The sequence below is a fragment of the Salmo salar genome, chromosome ssa06 (assembly GCF_905237065.1).
Source record: "Salmo salar chromosome ssa06, Ssal_v3.1, whole genome shotgun sequence".
Lineage (NCBI taxonomy): Eukaryota > Metazoa > Chordata > Actinopteri > Salmoniformes > Salmonidae > Salmo > Salmo salar.
In genome coordinates this window covers 7,902,072-7,927,017 of record NC_059447.1, presented here as the reverse complement: position 1 = coordinate 7,927,017, position 24,946 = coordinate 7,902,072, and the positions used below count along the sequence as shown (strand labels likewise).

Below are 24,946 nucleotides of genomic sequence, written 5' to 3'. Positions count from 1 at the left end.
TGTTTAAGGAAAGTGGCCTATTAAATAATTATATAGCTACGTTGTGAAGAATCAAATCAAAATCAAATCAAATTGTATTTGTCACATGCGCCGAATACAACAGGTGTAGGCCTTACCGTGAAATGCTTACTTACAAGCCCTTAACCAACAATGCAGTTAAGAAAATTCCCCCAAAAAGTAACAAATAAAAGTAACAAATAATTAAAGAGGAGCAGTTTAATAACAATAGCGAGGCTATATACAGTGGGTTCAGGTACAGAGTCAATGTGCGGGGGAACCAGGTAGTCAAGATAATTGAGGTAATATGTACATGTAGGTAGAGTTATTAAAGTGACTATGCATAGATAATAACAGAGAGTAGCAACAGCGTGGAAGAGAGGGAGGGCCGCTGGCAAATGTGTAGTGAGCTGGCATTTGCCCCAAAATTTGGGATAAAAATTTAACAAAAAAGTGTTGAAAATAGGGACAAAGTACTATTGTTTAGACTGATTTGCCTCATGATTTGTCAACTCGTGCACAATAAATCTGTGCTTCTGTCTGATCAACTGTAGCCTACTGATAACAACCACAGCTGCATGTAGCCTAGAGAAGCCTATGAGCTCTGATCCCCTCTGGCCAGGGGAAAGGAAGCGGTAACTTCATGTATTTATAGCCTAAAATAGGCCTATTTATTTGTGTTAAGAGAAAAAAGTTTATATTCAAACTTTGGGTGGTCCCTTATCAATTAATCAATCAACACAGTGATGACATACAATGTGAGTAACTTTTTAATTACAGATGCAAAGACCTACATGATGCAACCCTGCATAAAGCCCTGTTAGTTCTATTGTCCAATCGCAGTTGTTCTCTAGTTTTCTTTTAACCATGATGCGAACAACTCTGGTCCTATCATAGCCCATATAAAACTATTTTACACCTGATTTATTACTATGTCATACCCTACAACTAGGGTCCCAAGTTTTACCTGGTTAGGTTAGTCTACCAGAACTGGAAAAACTCTGGACCCCAGGAAACCAACCCCCCCAGCTTTTTCTCGGTACTCCCTGTTTCAATGCGTTTTCTTTTGTGTGGTGTGTAATGAACCCGACCCAGGGCTGAGCCCATTGCTGATCGAACACCTTCAAGGCTGGAGGCAGACAGGTGTGAATCTAGGGGACCTGTCCTCAAGTAAAGGGAACCCCAGTTTGTGTAACAACATGGACTGAGTGTTAAGTTAATTAATTAAAACATTTAGCAGCTCAGCTATGTTTACAAGACAAAGTTTGAGTAACTTTTAATCAAATGGCTACAGACTATTTGCATTGCCCCCCTGCGCTGATCTTTGCAATGTGGGTAGATGGAAACCAAAACATAATGCTACAAATTAAGAAACATATCCTATATGCATGTTCTACTTTCTCTAAATGTCGAGTTAGTATCTTGAAATTTTGAGTTAGCATCTTGAAATGTTGACTTACGTATTTCAACATTTTTAGTTAGCATCTCCAAATGTTGACTTACTATTTCGAAATGTTGACTTAGTGTCTTTACATTTTGAGATAGCATAAAAAAAATGTAGATAGTACCTAAAAAAATTTAGCTAGTAGCTCTAAATGTTTCGATAGTATTAACATTTCAAAATGTTTTTGGTGGCGGGAATGGGCTTCCATAAATTTTGAATGCTATAAATTTGAGTGGAAACCTAAAAGCACAGCTTTTTACTTCTCACACAAGCTTAAGTAGCTAAGAATTTTCGTGGCGTTCCTTTATGTCATTTCTATGACAGATGTTTCTGTGGTCCACTGAAATCTTCAGCAAAAATCTGAAGCCACGACCTAGAGCCATACTAGCCAATCACTGCTTGAAATAGAGGCGGAGTAGAAACGACAACACGGTAGTATGACTTTTATATAGGCGGACGTCGGCAACGTCCAAACTAGTTGAAGAGTCTTTTCAGACCGAGTAGTCGGTTTGAGAAACAGCTATTAAGTAATAACAAAATTAATGAATTCACTAACGGACATTTATTCGCATCGCCAAGTAATTTATTAATCGACATACTAAGTTGTAATCTACCTGAGGTTTTAGCGTGGTAAATGGAGGAGAAGAAGAAAGACGGAGACCCGGAGATTCAGGAACACGGACCCGAACATTGGTTCTCAAAATGGGAGCGGCAGTGTTTGGCCGAAGCGGAGCAAAGGGAGTCAAACGAGGAGGAGGCCGATAACGACCAGGATAAATTATGGCATCTCTTCCAGAATTCCGCCACTGCTGTGGCTCAGCTCTACAAAGGTCCGAGACAAGACCAGAACTAGCTAACTAACGTTAGTCGGCTGCCACCCCTGTGCCTTGTTACTGAGCTTGCTATGCTACTCAGTCACTGTTAGTGGCGGTGGGAACTAGCTAATGTTAGCTACCTAGCTAGTAGCCAACTAGCTAGTTTACCAGCTCAGCTGATCAGCTGGTTAGCTAGCTACTGTACTGTAGCAACTGTTTGCCGTCTTAAGTCAAGACATCCCGTAATTATAGTTTGCTCGTTTTTTTGTGTTAGTAAAACAGAACACATAAAATGTATCTTTATGAAACTAAACTATTTCTTAAACGTTACAGTAGTTTGAGCTGGCTGTTGTTCGCCAACGTCTATCTAACTAACGTTATCGTCTAGCTAGTTAACGATAACTGCCAAACAACATAACCAGCCAACACACTTTCGGTAGAACTAATATAGTTTGTACTGTTACTGAGTTAACCATCTGGTTAGAGAAACTGCGAGTCCGACAATGTCAGTGAACAAGTAACTAACGTTAAACGCTGTTGAGTGCATGTATTAGAGAAACAAAATGGCGATGGAAACAACAATCATCGCTACGCGACATTCCCTTGTGACAGATTGCGTCTTTCAGTGTTGCCTTTTTGTTAGGTGTGTGGGGCTAATATTACTTACCATAGATATACATGAAAGTTATATTATCCGTTTTGGTTTGTCTACAATCAACGAATAACCCGAGTTGTTTTATCAATGCATACTGAAAATTAAACAAAATGGCGAAGATTTACTATTGGCTTTGGGGTTATTGAGAATTCTTACCTGCTACTGTAATACTTCTCATAGATATACTGAAGTATCGTAACCATAAATTCTTTAGTTACTAAGGTATTTATAATTTACGACTGCAACTTTCCTGCTGAAAGGGCAACTTTAGTTGGTGCGTTATGCACTCGTGCTCATAACCTGTCGAGTTGGCCATCTAGTGCTGGCTGACAGTTATTTTTATTCCAAAGCCCGCCTGCAACTCTACATGCAAGACAAAATGGCGAATAAAAACAGTCCTGTAATCAAGACGCTTTCAGTCTCATGTGTTGCCTTGTATCATGTACTACTAAAGTGGGAATACTGTACAATAATTGGGGCCTAACTTGCTATTTATGTCAATTGTTGTCAACCAGGCTATTTATGTAAATTGTTGTCAACCAGGCTATTTATGTAAACTGTTGTCAACCAGGCTATCTATGTTAGTAGGAAATTCCAACAAACCTGTAATGTATTTGGTGGTGTGTTGTCTCGACAGACCGAGTATGTCACCAACAGGGGGGGCTTTCTTTGTGGGTGCCGTTTCAGAACGCTGCCACCGCCGTGACCAACCTGTACAAAGGTAGGTGTCAGGGACACTTTCTTGTCTTCTAATTTGCTTTCACGACAGTATAGGATCATCATAAGTCTATAGGCTTTTCATTATCTTTCTGCTGTATTCTAAGCATGTATTGATTTGTACAGTAGTTGTCAAGGTACTTGGCCTACCACAGGGGGTAGGGTACTTCAGAAGACTCAAAAAAGGGTAATCGGGACAGAGCAGAATGTACAGTAGCCAAAAAAAGGTTGAGGGCCAAGGGCTCATAATAAAAGTCCATAGGCTTTCCTTTGTCATTCTGCTGTAAACAGCACATGTATTGATTAGTAGATTGATAGAAACTTGTAAGCAATCAAGGGCCTGTTCTAGTCACCTGAATATTGACCATCTCACAGTTTACAGCCGTCCTCTCAAGTTCTGGTCCTGGAGAGCACCGCAGGGTGTTCAGCCTAACTCTCAGACTCTAGTCGGCATTCTGCCTTCTCCCTACAGTTTTTAGCCACCACCTTCGCCAACGACTGGCTCATGTGAACTACAATCCCGACGCTGTATTTTTAAGGTTTAGAAAAGTCAATAATCATCGCTTGGATACAGCTGTCGAAACGCCCTTATCTTTCATCAGTGAGAGAGAAAAATTATACACTTACTGTAGCGGTTACAGATCCACACAGCTATGGGTGCCTCATCAAATGAAACTACACTTGTGCTGCACTTCCCGAGTTGTGTACACAGGTGTTCGGAGCACATAGCTAATTAGCACAGGTGATGGCCTCTGTAACATGGAGATATGGCCGTGTGGGAACCCTAAAAAGGTGTGTATCAATTATACCTTTTTGTTTATTGGAAATGATTTCTTGCTGATATGAAAGATATATAGTTTTGGAAGCATACAGACCTTACCTCAAGTGATGCATGTTAATGTTCAGACTGAGTGCCGAGGCTCTTATCAACCCTCCCCCTACAGAAGACCCCTTAGTCCAATAACTAATGTGTATTGGAACAGAGTCATGTTTAACGGCTAGTTCCAGTCCAGCACTAACACATCTGATTCAGCTGATCATCAAGAGTCCCTGTAGATAGTTGAATCAGGTGTGTTAGTGCTGGACTAGGACAAAAGCCTCCATACCCTGTGGCTCTCCAGGATCATGATTCCAGCATCTGCTGTCTGACTGGCAACCTCTGGAAGGGGGGGCTGCCTGCGGGGGACCAGTACGGGAAAAAAAATTATGAAATGTATGCATTCACTACTGTAAGTCGCTCTGGATAAGAGCGTTTGCTAAATGACAAAAAAAAAAAAAATGTAAATGTTGCTCTATAGTGAACTGTCAACTGTTAGTCACACGTTTCACTCAGGCTACATAAAGGAACCTTCAGCCAAGTCTCATCACATGTTCTCTCTTTCTCACACACACACTTTCTCTCACACACTCTCCTTTCTCTCTTTCTGCCCCCCCCCACAGAGTCCGTGGAGGCCCACCAGCGTAGCTATGACCTAGGTATACAGATCGGCCACCAGCGTCGCAACAAGGATGTGCTGGCCTGGGTGAAGAAAAGGAGGAGAACCATTCGGCGAGAGGACCTCATCAGCTTCCTGTGTGGCCGGGCCCCACCCCCCCGGAGTTCCAGAGCCACCCTCACCCCAGGACACAGACTGACCATGGTCTCCCCTAACCGGCCTCCCCCGGCCCCTGAGACTGACTCCTCTGTGGAGGCTGACCTTCAGCCCTTCAGAGAGGCCATCGCACTGCATGGTAAATACACAGATATACAGTGGGGTCTAAAATTGACAGCCTTGATAAAGGTGAGCAAAAATGACTGTATAAAATCAACAATTTGAGTACTGAGCTATATTTTATGGTTAATAAAATGGGGAAGTTACACTACCGGTCAAAAGTTTTAGAATACCTGCTCTTTCAAGGTTTTTTTTCTTTTATTTTTACTATTCTCTACATTGTAGAATAATAGTGAAGACATCAAAACTATGAAATAACACATTAAGTAATTAAGTGTTAAACAAATCAAAATATATTTTATATTTGAGGTTCTTGAAATAGCCACCCTTTGCCTTGATGACAGCTTTACACACACTTGGCATTCTCTCATCCAGCTTCATGAGGTAGTCACCTGGAATGCATTTCAATTAACTTTGTGGAATTCTTCCCGTAATGCATTTGAGCCAATCATTTGTGTTGTGACAAGGTAGGGGGGTTATACAGAAGATAGCAGCCCTATTTGGTAAAAGACCAAGTCCATATTATGTCAAGAACAGCTCAAATAAGCAAAGAGAAACGACAGTCCATCATTACTTTAAGACAAGAAGGTCAGTCAATATGGAAAATGTCAAGAACTTTGAAAGTTTCCACAAGTGCAGTTGCAAAAACCATCAAGCTCTATGATGGAACTGGCTCTCATGAGGACCGCCACAGGAATGGAAGACCCAGTTACCTCTGCTGCAGAGGGTAAGTTCATTAGTTACCAGCCTTTGACATTGCAGCCCAAATAAATGCTTCAGAGTTCAAGTAACAGACGCATCTCAACATCAACTGTTCTGAGGAGACTGTAAATCAGCCTTCATGGTCGAATTGCTGCAAAGAAACCACTACTAAAGGACACCAATAAGAAGAGACTTGCTTGGGCGAAGAAACATGAGCAATGGACATCAAACTAGTGGAAATGTGTCCTTTGGCCTGGAGTCCAAATTGGAGATTCTTGGTTCTAACTGCCGTGTCTTTGTTTGCTGTGTGGGTGAACGAATGATCTCCGTATGTGTATTTCCCACTGTAAAGCATGGAGGAGGAGGTGTTATGGTGTGGGGGTGCTTTGCTGGTGACATTGTCTGTGATTTATTTAGATTTCAAGGCACACTTAACCAGCATGGTTCCACAGCATTCTGCAGTGATACGCCATCTCATCTGGTTTGCGGTTAGTGGGACTATCATTTGTTTTTCAACAGGACAATCACCCAACACACCTCCAGGCTGTGTAAGGGCTATTTGACCAATAAGGAGAGGGACGGAGTGCTGCGTCAGATGACCTGCCCTCCATAATCCCCCGACCTCAACCAAATTGAGATGGTTTGGGAGGAGTCGGAGCGCAGAGTGAAGGAAAAGCAGCCAACAAATGGTCAGCATATGTGGGAACTCCTTCAAGACTGTTGGAAAAGCATTCCAGGTTGAGATATTGTCAAGCGCGTGCAAAAGCTGTCATCAAGGCAAAGGGTGGCTATTTGAAGAATCTCAAATATAAAATATATTTTGATTTGTATAAAACTTTTGGTTACTACATGATTCCATGTGTAATTTCATAGTTTTGATGTCTTCACTATTCTACAATGTAGAAAATAGTAAAAAATAGTAACTTTTGACCGGTAGTGTATCATTTTATTCTAATACAATTGAGCAGAGAGATTTGGTTCAACTGTTTTCTCTCAGGGATCAAAATTGTTGACGCCCCTGTTTTCAGAACCTTTCAATGCCTTGCAAGGGTAACGACACTAAGCCTTTTTCTGATATGTTTTGAGTTGGAGAAACCGTTGGGAGGGATCTTAGACCATTCTGCCATACAGAATCTTTCCAGATCCTTCGTCTGCGATTATGGACTGCCCTCTTCAATTTAAACCACAGGTTTAAATGGGTTTCATGTCTGGTGACTGAGATGGCCATTACTAAATGTTGATGCTGTGGCCAATCAACGATTTCTTTGTGGGTTTTGACGTGTGCTTATTCTGGAACTTGGCTCCAAGTCAAATACAATTTTATTCGTCAACAACCGGTGTAGACTAACAGTGAGATGTTGACTTACGAGCCCTTCCCAACAATGCAGAGAAAGAAAATAGAGAAATAATAGAAAAATAAAATGCGTAATAATAAATACACATTTCACGTTTTAGTCATTTAGTAGATGTTCTTATCCACAGCTACTTACAGTAGTGAGTGCATACATTTGAAACTATTTGTTACTGGTCCCTGTGGGAATCTAACCCACATCCCTGTCAATGAGTAACGATAAATTGGCTATGTATACTGGGCACCAGTACAGAGTGGATATGCAGGGGTACGAGGTAATTGAGGTAGAGATGTACATATAATTAGGAATAAAGTGACCGATTATAAAGAGTATTGGCAACGTATGTGATGGGTCAATGCAGATAACCAATAGCTACCTGGACTAACTATTTAGCAGCCTTATGGCCTGGGGATAGAACTTGTTCAGGGTCCTGTTCGTTCTAGACTTGGTGCATCGGTACCGTTTGCCGTGCAGTAGCAGAGAGAACAGTGACTTGGGTGGCTGGAGCCTTTAACAATTTTTAGGGCCTTCTTCTGACACCGCCTGGTGTAGAGGTCCTGGATGGCAGGGAGCTCGGGTCCAGTGACGTACTGGGCTCTACGCGCTACCCTCTGTAGCGCCTTGCAGTCGGACGCCAAGCAGTTGCCATACCAAGTGTTGACGCAGCCAGTCAAGATGCTCTCAACGGTGCAGCTGTAGAAGCGTTTGAGAATCTGAGGGCTCATGCCAAATCTTTTCAGCCTCCTGAGGGACCACTGTCCTGTTGTCGGCAAACTTAATGATGGCTTTGGAGTTGTGCCAGGCCACGCAGTTGTGGGTTAACAGGGAGTACAGGAGAGGACAAAGCACACACCCCTGAGGGGCCCCATGTTGAGGGTCAGTGTGGCAGATGGTGTTGGCTACACTCACCACCTGGGGATGACCCATCAGGAAGTGCAGGATCCAGTTGCAGAGGGAGGTATTTAGTCCCAGGGTCCATAGCGTAGTGATGAGGCAGCGCAATAGTCATTTAGACAGGTTACCTTGGCATTCTTGGGCAAAAGGACTATGGTGGTCTGCTTGAAACATAGCAGAGCAAAAACCAAGCCATGAGGTCGAAGGAATTGTCCTTAGAGCTACAAGACAGGATTGTGTCAAGGCACAGATCTGGTTAAGGGTACCAAAAAAAATGTCTGCAGCATTGAAGGTCCCCAAGAACAGTGGCCTCTTAAATGGATTAAGTTTGGAACCACCAAGACTCTCTTCCTAGAGCTGGCCACCCGGCCAAACTGAGCATTCGGGGGAGAAGGGCTTTGGTCAGGGAGGTAACCAAGAACCTGATGGTCACTCTGACAGAGTTCCTCTGTGGAGATGGGAGAACCTTCGAGAAGGACAACCATCTCTGCAGCACTCCACCAATTAGGCCTTTATGACCAGACAGAAGTCACTCCTCAGTAAAACTGCTTGGAGTTTGCCAAAATGTACCTAAAGACTCTGACCATGAGAAACAAGATTCTCTGGTCTGCTAAAACCCAGATTGAAATCTTTGGCCTGAATGACAAGTGTCCCGTCTGGGGAAAACCTGGCACCATCCCCACGGTGAAGCGTGGTGGCAGCATCATGCTGTGGAGATGTCTTTCAGCAGCAGGGACTGGGAGACTAGTCGGGATCGAGGGGAAAGCTGAACGAAGCAAAGTTCAGAGATCTTTAATGAAAACCTGCTCCAGAGCGCTCAGGACCTCAGACTGGGGCGACGGTTCACCTTCCAGCAGGAAAACAACTGTAAGCACACAGCCAATGTAGGAGTGGCTTTGGGAAAAATGTCACTGTCCTTGAGTGGCCCAGCCAGAGCCCGGACTTGAACCCGATCGAACATCTCTGGAGGATTAGTGTTGGTCATTCAGAGGCAGAGTCCTAAACTGCACCCTATTCCCTACATCAGGGAGGGGCAACTTCGATTGGGGTGGGGGCCAAAACGAATCTGAACTAGTCACGAGGGGCTGCAGTTTCTTGCGAGTCTGCGTACCCACATCAATACCCCTTAACACACATTGCGAGCAAAACACTTGTGGCCCCGCTCTTGACAGCAGACAATGTTTACATTTTAGAGTTAATTTTGTGCAATTCTAGACTTTGCCATGGGGTGTAGAGAAAATGTTGCTGTTTTTAGATCAAGTTTACTGTAATTCTACACATTTTGCCATGTGGCTTTCATAATATGAGTAATTTGACCATGATAACTTTAGGTAGCTGGCTGCATTACTAGCTTTGCAATCACAAAAAATGTGTTGCTGACATGGGCCATTACTATCAGTGACTTACATAATGAGAGAAACAGCTGAGGCGCAATCACATTTTGAAATTGCACGTTGTGTATTCTACTATTATAAGTTGTGACCACGACTGAGTTCCAAAAGTATTTTTTTAAATAATTAACACTTTTGATCCGAGGACCTCATGTGGCCCGCGGGCCGCCAGTTCCCCATCCCAGCCCTTCATAGTTCACTACCTTGTTGACCAGAGCCCTATGGACCCTGCTCCAAAGTAGTGCTTATATAGGGACTATGATGCCATTTGGGGATGTACCTTTGTGCCCCATGGCCTGAATGCATCCTAGACAGACTTCCTTGTTATTTCATGTCATCTCTGAGTCAGGCTTCGATGACTGAGTTTGACCTTGTGGTGGTGTTTTTCTTTCCTTCTCCCCTCCCTACCTTATCCTTCCCCTCCTCCCCCTCTCCAATCTGTCCTCTCCTCTTCTCTCCAGGTCTAAGTGGGGCTATGGCCAGCATCAGTGTTCGTTCCGGTACCCCAGGCTCTCCCACCCACGTGGGGGGTGCTGCTGGTGGTGGGGGTGGGTCGACTCCGGTGGGGCGTCGGCGTAACGGTCTCCATGATGTGGACCTGAACACTTTCATCTCCGAGGAGATGGCCCTGCACCTGGACGCTAACCCCAGGAAACGCAGCTCCGCCCAGTGCAATGATGTCATAACAGACTCCCCCACCCATAAACGCAACCGGATGATCTGATTGGGCTGGCAGCCCAGCCCCAGGGAGGGTTAAGTGACCTTTGTGGGAGGGGGGGGTGAGTTCTTGAAACAGACTGAAGGATGTATGGCTGTGGAGTGAACTGGGGTTGAGGACTAAGGAGGCCTTCCATTTAGTTGAGTGGGTGGTGTCCTCCTGTCCTTGTCTCCTTTCCTAGTTGAGAGCACTGGTCTAAACTGAAAGCATGCTTGTTGGAAACCTGTCATCAAGCCTTCCTAACCCCGTTAGGCTGCGTCTACACAGGTAACCTAATTCAGATCTTTTCCCACTAATTGGGCCTTTTGACCAATCAGATCAGTTCTTTTCCCAATAATCGGGAAACAGACCAGAATTGGGCTGTCTTTGTAAATGCAGCCTTAGTGATCAGTGCTTGTGACTGTGAGGAACGGAAGCGAGGACAGAAAGGCATCAAGGAGGTTGGGATGCAGCCCCCTTTCAGAGGAGAAATGCACTGTGCTGATTTGAAATAAAAAGAAGCCACTTGATCCTCTACACTTGTTGCCCCCTCTCCCACCCCATCCTCACCCCTCCTCCCTTCCTAAGGAAACGAGGGCCGTGGAGAACATGTTACTCAGTGAACTAGATAATGATTGATGCCAGAAGTGGTTCTGTTGGAGAGATGCCTTCTTTGCTAGGACTTATTGCTTTGTGTTAGTCATCCTGCTCAGTGGACATTGATGCTCTCTGTGATGATGAAGAGGAGGACATCCCTCACTTGAGATTTCCTGGCTGTGTCCCAAATGGCACCCTTGTCCCTACACAGCACCCTAGTCCCTACACCATAGCCCCTACACCCTAGTCTCTACACACCACCCTAGTCCCTACATGGTACCCTACTATATTACAGCATAGGGCCCTTTTGAAATGTGTTGCACTATACAGGGTGTTGTTTGGGAGCAGCCCTGCTCTCTCCTGTGTCTAGTTTCATGGCTGTGGGGTCTTGGGGATGATTCTCCCAATAGCAGGCTGTTGATATTTGATTGTATAGGCTTCCTTTCTGTCTGACAACTGTGCTTCAGCAGTCATGTTAGTTTTGAGTTGCAAGTGCAACTGACCCACAGGGTCAGCGTCCCAAAATCGCACCCTATTCCCTATATAAAGTGAACTACTTTTGCCTATAGGTCACTCTGGTCAAAGTAGTACACTATGTAGGGAATAGGGATGCTATTTGCTACACTAACCCCAGAGTTCATGTTCAGGTTTGTATCCCTCTGCTGCAGTTGGTTCATTTATACACCGCCTTGCTTTTTCTGTTGAGGGGTATTTCAAAGTTCAGGAATTATCTGTGTTACTTAATGCTTGGATAATATCTGACTGTTGCCAGACTAACCCTCCAGTCAGTGATGTAGTGTGGAAACAGATAGGAAGGTAAACTATGATCACCGTTCACAGTGAGTAAATGTAATGCTCCCTAAACTTTCAATGCATTTTTTTAATGTAAAAGATGGGACAGGTAAACGCTCCCGCAAAATAACCTGTGTTTCTACTCCACTACACCTCTGCCCCCTTCTGAGTGTGTTGAAGATGTTTTCTGAGTATTCTGTTCAGTGTGGTTGTGTTCACCATATTACCAGAGTTGGAATAATGATTTTGCACTTAAGCTTCTTTCACATCTAAACTCATGCAAGTTGATCTTCCATCAGAACCAACCAGGCAGTCCATCCTCCACCTAAGGTATTCAATCAGAGACCACCACCTTCACCTCCCCACCCTCTGGAACTGGTGGGGGTTCACCTGCCACCAAACGGAAGAGAAACAAACTGAAATGTTTTTCTACTGTGCCGTAATGAACATGCCCCAAACCAGAAGAGAAACTCCTGTTTGTTTTTTCTGTTGCAAAACGTTTTGCTATGCTGTGCCATACTGAACACCACCCAGATTAAGAGATGTGGTTGGAGCTAAAGTGGAGGCCCCAGAAACAAACTGACAGAATTGTTCTTTTAGTGAGGGGTCTACATCCCAATGTCCACACTACTGTTTAGTATGCCGTATGAATGGCCAATCCAGTGCATCGCTCCATACTAAGTGATATTGTGACGTAGTCTGTCTTCTAATGGGTGTTCATTATTGACTTGTGTTGATGTGAAAAGATGCAGTTGCCTGACTATTAAAGCTGAAAGGGATAGTTTACCTGAATTATTAGAAAATGCCGTTGGTTTCCTTGCCCTGTATAGATGAGGAATACAGCAATCCATGCTTTGATTTTTGTTTACATGTGCTGCGTTTAGTACCAAAAAAAACATAATTGAAAGGAACCGGTGCTGTACCCGTTTCCAGTTGATAAACAGGGAGGGTTTGGGTTGTGGGGGTAAGTAAACAGGGAGGATTTGGGTTGTGGGGGTAAAAAAAAATCTGCTTCCCTTTAAATAGGTCTCTCGCTGCCTTAAGCCACACCCCGGCACACTCGCCGAACGCAGTAAACACATCTCAGCCTGTTAAAGAACGTTTTGGAAAAACGCGTCGTACAGTACAAACCGTTCCACATTCTCAGAAAACGTTGAAGCGAACTGAACGCACCCCTGGCCGTGGTCTCCAAATGCCAACTTTGTAGCATTATTGTCCAACCCCAATGCAACCAAGTCATTATCCCTGATATTAGCATTTTTTGTCACATTTCATGTCAGACAAATTTTGTTATTTGTGTGAACTATCCCTTATGTGACAGATTGAGGTTGTTCCTAAACTCTGATCTAGGATCAGCTAACATGAACCCGTTTTAACCCTGATACAGAGCTCTACAGTGTCACCAATTTACTTTCATACACTGAAATATTTTGCTGTGCCACCTGGAATTGTTTATTTAGGAGCACCAGTGAGCCTAGAAAAATTAAGTATTCTAGCTTCATTACCTACAATAATGTAGATTGTGCTCCTACATTTCTTTGTGTTGGCCTATATTTTTCAACTTGTAAATTAAAAATAAGTACATTTAAAATCAGCATAGAGCCCTGGCTTAACCAATAGGTCAGAAAGCAGGACCCATATTCACAAAGCTGATCCCAGTAGGAGTGCTGATCTAGGATCAGTTTGACCTTTCAGATCATAATGAGTACCGTCATATAGACAGGGGGGAGGGGTCATACTCTGAGACACGTTATGAATATGGGACCTGATCAGAGATCAGTTCTTAGGGCCACTTCATCCTATTCTGGTTGCTTATTCAAACCAAGAGGGAGCACAGTTACCTGATCAGAGATCAGTTCTTAGGGCCACTTCGTCCTATTCTGGTTGCTTATTCAAACCAAGAGGGAGCACAGTTACCTGATCAGAGATCAGTTCTTAGGGCCAAACGGGTACCCTATTCTCTACATGGTGCAGTATTTCTGACCAGGGCACATGGGGATGAAGATATGTTTGTAGAACATTTAGGATGTAGGTACGGGGTGGCCGCGCCCCAATAATAGCTCCTTTCTCTTGAAGTGTACACTCGTTCACTACTTCGTACAAATCTAAAAGCATAGGCGGAGTTTCCCACCATGTTTCTGTTTCCAGTCATTTCCTTTTAAATCAGTGACAGGAAGTGAACAAGTGCACACTGGGAGGAATGGGACATAGCCATTCTTCGTATTCTCTCTCCTTGTCGCCTTCTGAACCCCTATTGGATGAGAAATCAAGGAAATGCAATTGAGATTGTCCCCATGTTCTCCTGCCATGCAGAATAGGAGGTCCATGCCTTTCTGCCGTGTTCAGCCCACTGAGTAGACCTCTGACTTTCAGAATATAGACAGGTCAGAGTCCAGAACAGATCTTATTCCCAGAGGCACTTCTTGTAGAGCTGAAAGAATGTGATAGGTAAACATTTTCAGCCTATTGCTTACAGCTTTCCAATCCCTTCAGCTCTACATGAGTGTTTGGTGACGGGAAATACTCTAAACCAGGGGTGGGTAACTCCGGGAAGAGGGTTGGACAGCCCTGCTCTAAACCAGGGGTGGGCAACTCCAGGAAGAGGGTTGGACAGCCCTGCTCTAAACCAGGGGTGGGTAACTCCAGGAAGAGGGTTGGACAGCCCTGCTCTAAACCAGGGGTGGGCAACTCCAGGAAGAGGGTTGGACAGCCCTGCTCTAAACCAGGGGTGGGCAACTCCAGGCCCTTGAGGACCTGATTGGTGTCACACTTTATCTCCATCCCTAGCAAACACAGCTGATTAATCACATTGAATTCTACAATGATGATTAGGTGATTATTGGAGTCAGGTGTGTTAGCTGGGGCAAAACTGTGACACCAATCAGGCCCTCGAGGACTGGAATTGCCCACCACCCTGGGTTAGAGCATCTGACTAGGGATTATTTGCCCGGGGTTTAATACCTGCTATAGTTATTATTGTACTTTTTTTGACGTATTCTAAAATGGTTTAGATAGAAATAGAATGAATAGAAATGACACGATTCCATCTGACATAATCATTTCCATCTGAACTGACACGATTCCCTATTCTATCTGACAGAATCATTTCTATCTGAACTGACACGATTCCCTACTCCATCTGACAGAATCATTTCTATCTGAACTGACATGATTCCCTACTCCATCTGACAGAATCATTTCTATCTGAACTGACACGATTCCCGACTCCATCTGACAGAATCATTTCTATCTGAACTGACACGATTCCCGACTCCATCTGACAGAATCATTTCTATCTGAACTGACATGATTCCCTACTCCATCTGACAGAATCATTTCTATCTGAACTGACACGATTCCCGACTCCATCTGACAGAATCATTTCTATCTGAACTGACACGATTCCCTATTTCTACCTGACAGAATCATTTCTATCTGAACTGACACAATTCCCTATTCTACTTGACAGAAGCATTTTTATCTGAAATGACACGATTCCCTATTCCCCTGACAGAATAATTTCTATTTGAACTGACACGATTCCCTATTCTATCTGACAGAATCATTTCTATCTGAACTGACACGATTCCCTATTCTATCTGACAGAATCATCATCCTCCTGAACTGGTGTCTGGGCGGGGCTGAGGTTCTGTCTGTCTGTCAATCAACCAGTGAACGGCCTCCATCCTTGCACCCATATCACATGACTAGATAACCCTATTTTTCCATCCCAAATGGAACCCTGTTCACTGTGTATTGCATTATGTAGGGGTTAGGGTGACATTATGTAGGGGTCAGGGTGACATTATGTATGGGTTAAAGTGACATGTAAGGAATAGGGTGACATGTAGGGGTTAGGGTGACATTATGTAGGGAATAGGGTGACATGTATGGGTTAGGGTGACATTATGTGGGGAAAAGGATGACATTATGTAGAGGAATAGGGTGACATTATGTAGGGGTTAGGGGGACATTATGTAGGGAATAGGGTGACATTATGTTGGGAATAGGGAGACATAATGTAGGGGTTAGGGGGACATTATGTAGGGAATAGGGTGACATTATGTAGGGAATAGGGTGACATGTAAGGGTTAGAGTGACATTATGTAGGGAAGAGGGTGACATTATGTAGGGGTTAGGCTGACATTATGTCGGGGTTAGGGTGACATTATGTAGGGAATAGGGTGACATTATGAAGAGAATAGGGTGACATCATGTAGGGAATAGGGTGACATTATGTACTGGTTAGGGTGACATTATGTAGGGGTTGGGCTGACATTCTGTAGGGAATAAGGTGACATTATGTTGGGGTTAGGGTGACATTATGTAGGGGTTAGGGTGACATTATGTAGGGGTTAGGGTGACATTATGTAGGGGTTAGGTTGACATTATGTAGGGAAGAGGGTGACATTATGTAGGGAATAGGGTGACATCATGTAGGAAATAGGGTGACATTATGTAGGGGTTAGGGTGACATTATGTAGGGAATAAGATGACATTATGTAGGGGTTAGGGTGACATGTAGGGGTTAGGTTGACATTATGTAAGGGTTAGAGTGACATTATGTAGGGAAGAGGGTGACATTATGTAGGGAATAGGGTGACATTATGTAGGGAATAGGGTGACATTATGTAGGAAATAGGGTGACATTATGTAGGGGTTAGGGTGACATTATGTAGGGAATAGGGTGACATTAGGGGTTAGCGTGACATTATGTTGGGGTTAGGCTGACATTATGTAGGGAAGAGGGTGACATTATGTAGGGAATAGGGTGACATTATGTAGGGAATAGGGTGACATCATGTAGGAAATAGGGTGACATTATGAAGGGGTTAGGGTGACATTATGTAGGGAATAGGGTGACATTAGGGGTTAGCGTGACATTATGTTGGGGTTAGGCTGACATTATGTAGGGGTTAGGGTGACATTACGTAGGGGTTGGGCTGACATTATGTAGGGGTTAGGGTGACATTACGTAGGGGATAGGGTGACATTATGTAGGGGTTAGGGTGACATTATGTAGGAAAAAGATGACATTATGTTGGGGTTAGAGTGACATTATGTAGGGAAGAGGGTGACATTATCTAGGGGATAGGCTGACATTATGTAGGGAATAGGGTGACATTATGTTGGGGTTAGGGTGACATTATGTTGGGGTTAGGGTGACATTATGTCGGGGTTAGGGTGACATGTCGGGGTTAGGGTGACATTATGTAGGGGTTAGGGTGACATTCTGAAGGGGTTAGGGTGACATTATGTAGGGAATAGGGTGACATTAGGGGTTAGCGTGACATTATGTAGGGAATAGGCTGACATTATGTAGGGGTTAGGGTGACATTATGTAGGGGTTAGGGTGACATTATGTAGGGGTTAGGGTGACATTATGTAGGGTTAGGGTGACATTAGGGGTTAGCGTGACATTATGTTGGGGTTAGGGTGACATTACGTAGGGGTTAGGGTGACATTATGTAGGGGTTGGGCTGACATTATTTAGGGGTTAGGGTGACGTTATGTAGGGGAAAGGGTGACATTATGTAGGGGTTAGGGTGACATTATGTAGGAAAAAGAGTGACATTATGTTGGGGTTAGAGTGACATTATGTAGGGAAGTAGGGTGACATTATCTAGGGGATAGGCTGACATTATGTAGGGAATAGGGTGACATTATGTTGGGGTTAGGGTGACATTATGTTGGGGTTAGGGTGACATTATGTCGGGGTTAGGGTGACATGTCGGGGTTAGGGTGACATTATGTAGGGGTTAGGGTGACATTCTGAAGGGGTTAGGGTGACATTATGTAGGGAATAGGGTGACATTAGGGGTTAGCGTGACATTATGTAGGGAATAGGCTGACATTATGTAGGGGTTAGGGTGACATTATGTAGGGGTTAGGGTGACATTATGTAGGGGTTAGGGTGACATTATGTAGGGGTTAGGGTGACATTATGTAGGGGTTAGGGTGACATTACGTAGGGGTTAGGGTGACATTATGTCGGGGTTAGGGTGACATTATTTAGGGGTTAGGGTGACGTTATGTAGGGAAAAGGGTGACATTATGTAAGGGTTAGGGTGACATTATGTAGGGAAGAGAGTGACATTATGTAGTGGTTAGGGTAACATTATGTAGGGGTTGGGCTGACATTATGTAGGGGTTAGGGTGACATTATGTAGGGGTTAGGGTGACATTATGTAGGGGTTAGGGTGACATTATGTAGGGGTTTGGGTGACATTATGTAGAGGTTAGGGTGACATGTAGGGGTTTGGGTGACATTATGTAGAGGTTAGGGTGACATTATGTAGGGAATAAGATAACATTATGTTGGGGTTAGAGTGACATTATGTAGGGAAGAGGGTAACATTATGTCGGGGTTAGGGTGACATTATGTTGGGGTTAGGTTGAAATTATGTCGGGGTTAGGGTGACATTATGTCGGGGTTAGGGTGACATTATTTAGGGGTTAGGGTGACATTATGTAGGGGTTAGGGTGACATTATGTAGGGGTTAGGGTGACATTATGTAGGGGTTAGGGTGACATTATGTAGGGGTTAGGGTGACATTACGTAGGGGTTAGGGTGACATTATGTCGGGGTTAGGGTGACATTATTTAGGGGTTAGGGTGACGTTATGTAGGGAAAAGGGTGACATTATGTAAGGGTTAGGGTGACATTATGTAGGGAAGAGAGTGACATTATGTAGTGGTTAGGGTAACATTATGTAGGGGTTGGGCTGACATTATGTAGGGGTTAGGGTGACATTATTTAGGGGTTAGGGTGACATTATGTAGGGGTTAGGGTGACATTATGTAGGGGTTAGGGTGACATTATGTAGGTGTTTGGGTGACATTATGTAGAGGTTAGGGTGACATGTAGGGGTTTGGGTGACATTATGTAGAGGTTAGGGTGACATTATGTAGGGAATAAGATAACATTATGTTGGGGTTAGAGTGACATTATGTAGGGAAGAGGGTGACATTATGTCGGGGTTAGGGTGACATTATGTTGGGGTTAGGTTGAAATTATGTCGGGGTTAGGGTGACATTATGTCGGGGTTAGGGTGACATTATTTAGGGGTTAGGGTGACATTATGTAGGGGTTAGGGTGACATGTAGGGGTTAGGGTGACATTATGTAGGGAATAGGGTGACATTATCTAGGGGTTAGCGTGACATTATGTAGGGAATAGGGTGACATTATGTAGGGGTTAGGGTGACATTATGTAGGGGTTAGGGTGACATTATGTAGGGAATAGGGTGACATTATGTAGGGGTTAGGGTGACATTATGTACGGGTTAAGGTGACATTATGTCGGGGTTAGGCAAACATTATGTCGGGGTTAGGGTGACATTATGTTGGGTTTAGGTTGACATTATGTAGGGGTTAGGGTGACATGTAGGGGTTAGGGTGACATTATGTAGGGAATAGGGTGACATCATGTAGGGAATAGGGTGACATTATGTCGTGGTTAGGGTGACATTATGTAGGGGTTGGGCTGACATTATGTAGGGGTTAGGGTGACATGTAGGGAATAAGGTGACATTATGTTGGGGTTAGGGTGACATTATGTAGGGGTTAGGGTGACATTATTTAGGGAATAGGGTGACATTATGTTGGGGTTAGGGTGACATTATGTCGGGGTTAGGGTGACATTATGAAGGGGTTAGGGTGACATTATTTAGGGAATAGGGTGACATTAGGGGTTAGCGTGACATTATGTAGGGAATAGGCTGACATTATGTAGGGGTTAGGGTGACAGTATGTAGGGAATAGGGTGACATTATCTAGGGGTTAGCGTGACATTATGTAGGGAATAGGGTGACATTATGTAGGGGTTAGGGTGACATTATGTAGGGGTTAGGGTGACATTATGTAGGGAATAGGGTGACATTATGTAGGGGTTAGGGTGACATTATGTACGGGTTAAGGTGACATTATGTCGGGGTTAGGCTAACATTATGTTGGGGTTAGGGTGACATTATGTTGGGGTTAGGTTGACATTATGTTGTGGTTAGGGTGACATGTCGGGGTTACGGTGACATTATGTCGGGGTTAGGGTGACATTATGTCGGGGTTAGGGTGACATTATTTAGGGGTTAGGGTGACATTATGTAGGGAATAGGGTGACATTATGTAAGGGAATAGGGTGACATTATGTAGTGAATAGGGTTACATTATGTAGGGGTTAGGGTGACATTATGTTGGAAATAGAGTGACATTATGTAGGGGTTAGGGTGACATTATGAAGGGGTTAGGGTGACATTATGTAGGGAATAGGGTGACATTAGGGGTTAGCGTGACATTATGTTGGGGTTAGGCTGACATTATGTAGGGGTTAGGGTGACATTACGTAGGGGTTGGGCTGACATTATGTAGGGGTTAGGGTGACATTACGTAGGGGATAGGGTGACATTATGTAGGGGTTAGGGTGACATTATGTAGGAAAAAGATGACATTATGTTGGGGTTAGAGTGACATTATGTAGGGAAGAGGGTGACATTATCTAGGGGATAGGCTGACATTATGTAGGGAATAGGGTGACATTATCTCGGGGTTAGGGTGACATTATGTCGGGGTTAGGGTGACATTATGTAGGGGTTAGGGTGACATTCTGAAGGGGTTAGGGTGACATTATGTAGGGAATAGGGTGACATTAAGGGTTAGCGTGACATTATGTAGGGAATAGGCTGACATTATGTAGGGGTTAGGGTGACATTATGTAGGGGTTAGGGTGACATTATGTAGGGGTTAGGGTGACATTATGTAGGGGTTAGGGTGACATTACGTAGGGGTTAGGGTGACATTACGTAGGGGTTAGGGTGACATTATTTAGGGGTTAGGGTGACATTATGTAGGGAAAAGGGTGACATTATGTAAGGGTTAGGGTGACATTATGTAGGGAAGAGAGTGACATTATGTAGTGGTTAGGGTAACATTATGTAGGGGTTGGGCTGACATTATGTAGGGGTTAGGGTGACATTATTTAGGGGTTAGGGTGACATTATGTAGGGGTTAGGGTGACATTATGTAGGGTTTAGGGTGACATTATGTAGGGGTTTGGGTGACATTATGTAGAGGTTAGGGTGACATTATGTAGGGAATAAGATGACATTATGTTGGGGTTAGAGTGACATTATGTAGGGAAGAGGGTGACATTATGTCGGGGTTAGGGTGACATTATGTTGGGGTTAGGTTGAAATTATGTCGGGGTTAGGGTGACATTATGTCGGGGTTAGGGTGACATTATGTCGGGGTTAGGGTGACATTATTTAGGGGTTAGGGTGACATTATGTAGGGGTTAGGGTGACATGTAGGGGTTAGGGTGACATTATGTAGGGAATAGGGTGACATTATGTAGGGAATAGGGTGACATCATGTAGGGAATAGGGTGACATTATGTCGTGGTTAGGGTGACATTATGTAGGGGTTGGGCTGACATTATGTAGGGGTTAGGGTGACATGTAGGGAATAAGGTGACATTATGTTGGGGTTAGGGTGACATTATGTAGGGGTTAGGGTGACATTATTTAGGGAATAGGGTGACATTATGTTGGGGTTAGGGTGACATTATGTCGGGGTTAGGGTGACATTATGAAGGGGTTAGGGTGACATTATTTAGGAAATAGGGTGACATTAGGGGTTAGCGTGACATTATGTAGGGAATAGGCTGACATTATGTAGGGGTTAGGGTGACAGTATGTAGGGAATAGGGTGACATTATCTAGGGGTTAGCGTGACATTATGTAGGGAATAGGGTGACATTATGTAGGGGTTAGGGTGACATTATGTAGGGGTTAGGGTGACATTATGTAGGGAATAGGGTGACATTATGTAGGGGTTAGGGTGACATTATGTACGGGTTAAGGTGACATTATGTTGGGGTTAGGCTAACATTATGTCGGGGTTAGGGTGACATTATGTTGGGGTTAGGTTGACATTATGTTGTGGTTAGGGTGACATGTCAGGGTTACGGTGACATTATGTCGGGGTTAGGGTGACATTATGTCGGGGTTAGGGTAACATTATTTAGGGGTTAGGGTGACATTATGTAGTGAATAGGGTGACATTATGTAAGGGAATAGGGTGACATTATGTAGTGAATAGGGTTACATTATGTAGGGGTTAGGGTGACATTATGTTGGGGTTAGGGTGACATTATGTAGGGAATAGGGTGACATTATGTAAGGGAATAGGGTGACATTATGTAGTGAATAGGGTGACATTATGTAGGGGTTAGGGTGACATTATTTAGGGGTTAGGGTGACATTATGTAAGGGAATAGGGTGACATTATGTAGTGAATAGGGTGACATTATGTAGGGGTTAGGGTGACATTATGTAGGGGTTAAGGTGACATTATGTAGGTGTTAGGGTGACATTATGTCGGGGTTAGGCTAACATTATGTCGGGGTTAGGGTTACATTATGTCGGGGTTAGGTTGACATTATGTTGGGGTTAGGGTGACATTATGTCGGGGTTAGGGTGACATTATGTCGGGGTTAGGGTGACATTATGTAGGGGTTAGGGTGACATTATGTAGGGGTTAGGGGGACATTATGTAGGGGTTAGGGTGACATTATGTAGGGAAGAAGGTGACATTATGTAGGGGTTAGGGTGACATTATGTAGGGAATAGGGTGACATTATGTAGGGGTTAGGGTGACATTATGAACGGGTTAAGGTGACATTATGTAGGGGTTAGGGTGACATTATGTAGGGGTTAGGGTGACATTATGTAGGGAAGAAGGTGACATTATGTAGGGGTTTGGGTGACATTATGTCGGGGTTAGGCTAACATTATGTCGGGGTTAGGGTGACATTATGTCGGGGTTAGGTTGACATTATGTTGGGGTTAGGGTGACATTATGTCGGGGTTAGGGTGACATTATGTCGGGGTTAGGGTGACATTATGTCAGGGTTAGGGTGACATTATTTAGGGGTTAGGGTGACATTATGTAGGGAATAGGGTGACATGTAAGGGAATAGGGTGACATTATGTAGTGAATAGGGTGACATTATGTAGGGGTTAGGGTGACATTATGTTTGGGGTTAGGGTGACATTATTTAGGGGTTAGGGTGACATTATGTAGGGAATAGGGTGACATTATGTAGGGGTTAGGGTGACATTATGTAGGGGTTAAGGTGACATTATGTAGGTGTTAGGGTGACATTATGTAGGGGTTAGGGTGACATTATGTAGGGGTTAGGGGGACATTATGTAGGGAATAGGGTGACATTATGTAGGGAATAGGGAGACATTATTTAGGGGATAGGGGGACATTATGTAGGGAATAGGGTGACATTATGTAGGGAAGAGGGTGACATTTTGTAGGGGTTAGGGGGACATTATGTAGGGAATAGGGTGACATTATGTTGGGAATAGGGAGACATTATGTAGGGGTTAGGGGGACATTATGTAGGGAATAGGGTGACATTATGTTGGGAATAGGGAGACATTATGTACGGGTTAGGGGGACATTATGTAGGGGATAGGGTGACATTATTTAGGGAATAGGGTGACATTATGTAGGGAATAGGGGGACATTATGTAGGGAATAGGGTGACATTATGTAGGGAATAGGGTGACATTATGTTGGGAATAGGGAGACATTATGTACGGGTTAGGGGGACATTATGTAGGGAATAGGGTGACATTATGTAGGGAATAGGGTGACATTATTTAGGGAATAGGGTGACATTATGTAGTGGTTAGGGTGACATCATGTAGGGGTTGGGCTGACATCATGTAGGGGTTAGGATGACATTATGTAGGGAATAAGGTGACATTATGTTGGGGTTAGGTGACATTATGTTGATGTCCTATGTTTCATAAAAATAAATAAAAATCCATGCTTTTACATTTGGGGTATTCTCTCTTTTTTTTGTCCTTCTGGTTTTCAAGTTCAAGTTTAATGTATTTCCCATTTGTCTTTAGATTAGCTCAATTGTGAAAAGGTTACATATACAGTACCAGTCAAAAGTTTGGACACACCTACTCATTCAGGGGTTTTTCTTTATTTTTACTATTTTCTAAAACACCTACAAACTATGAAATAACACAAATGGAATCATGTAGTAACCAAAAAAGTGTTAAACAAATCAAAATATATTTTTGATTCTTCTTGATTCTTTTGCACACTCTTGGGTTTATCTCAAGCAGCTTCCCCTGGAATGCTTTTCCAACAGTTTTGAAGGAGTTCCCACATTTGCTGAGCACTTGTTGGCTACTTTTCCTTCACTCCGCGGTCCAAGTCACCCCAAACCATCTCAATTTGGTTGAGGTCGGGGGATTGTGGAAGGCAGGTCATCTGATGCAGCACTCTATCACTCTCCTTCTTGGTCAAATAGCCCTTACAGAGCCTGGAGGTGTGTTGGGTCATTGTCCTGTTGAAAAACAAATGATCGTCCCACTAAGCGCAAACCAGATGTGATGGCGTATCGCTGCAGAATGCTGTGGTAAATCAAATCAAATTGTATTGGTCACATACATGTGATTAGCAGATGTTATTGCAGGTGTAGCGAAATGCTTGTGCTTCTCACTCCAACAGTGCAGTAATATCTAACAAGTAATATATAACAAATTACACAACATATACCCAATACACACACATCTAAGTAGGATTTAATTATGAATATATACATATGGATGAGCAATGTAAGAGCGGAACGGACTAAGATACAGTAGAATAGTATAGAATACAGTATATACATATGAGATGAGTAATGCAAGATATGTACATTTTATTAGCCATGCTGTTTAAGTGTGCCTTGAATTCTAAATAAATCACTGACAGTGTCACCAGCAAACCACCCCCACACCATCACACCTCCTCCTCCATGCTTCATGGTGGGAACCACACATACAGAGATCATCCGTTCACCTATTCTGCAACTCACAAAGACACAGCGGTTGGAACCAAAAATCTCAAACTTGAACTCATCAGACTTAAGGACAGATTTCCACCGATCTAATGTCCATTGGTCATGTTTCTTGGCCCAAGCAAGTCTCTTCTTCTTATTGGTGTCCTTTAGTAGTGGTTTCTTTGCAGCAATTCGACCATGAAGGCCTGATTCACACAGTCTCCTCTGAACAGTTGATGTTGAGATGTGTCTGTTACTTGAACTCTGTGAAGCATTTATTTGCACTGCAGTCTGAGGTGCAGTTAACTCTAATAAACGTATCCTGTGCAGC

General features: G+C 43.7%; 1 protein-coding gene across 1 annotated transcript; it reads left to right on the top strand.

Annotated features, from left to right (window-relative positions):
* The first annotated feature begins 1,906 nt into the window (after positions 1–1,906).
* LOC106606270 (UPF0472 protein C16orf72 homolog) lies at positions 1,907–12,568 on the top strand. Its single transcript, XM_014202415.2, has 4 exons — positions 1,907–2,271; positions 3,549–3,632; positions 5,069–5,359; positions 10,141–12,568. Exons 1-4 carry the CDS (start codon positions 2,076–2,078, stop codon positions 10,401–10,403), a joined length of 834 nt encoding a protein of 277 aa, XP_014057890.1. The 5' UTR covers positions 1,907–2,075; the 3' UTR covers positions 10,404–12,568.
* Positions 12,569–24,946: the final 12,378 nt, after the last annotated feature.

Bases quoted from the DNA above. Each gene is read 5' to 3' on its own strand.
- LOC106606270 (XM_014202415.2), top strand. From the start codon at position 2,076: ATGGAGGAGAAGAAGAAAGACGGAGACCCGGAGATTCAGGAACACGGA. The intron at 2,272-3,548 runs GTCCGAGACAAG...TTGTCTCGACAG, and splicing joins TGTGGCTCAGCTCTACAAAG to ACCGAGTATGTCACCAACAG. The intron at 5,360-10,140 runs GTAAATACACAG...TCTTCTCTCCAG, and splicing joins AGAGGCCATCGCACTGCATG to GTCTAAGTGGGGCTATGGCC.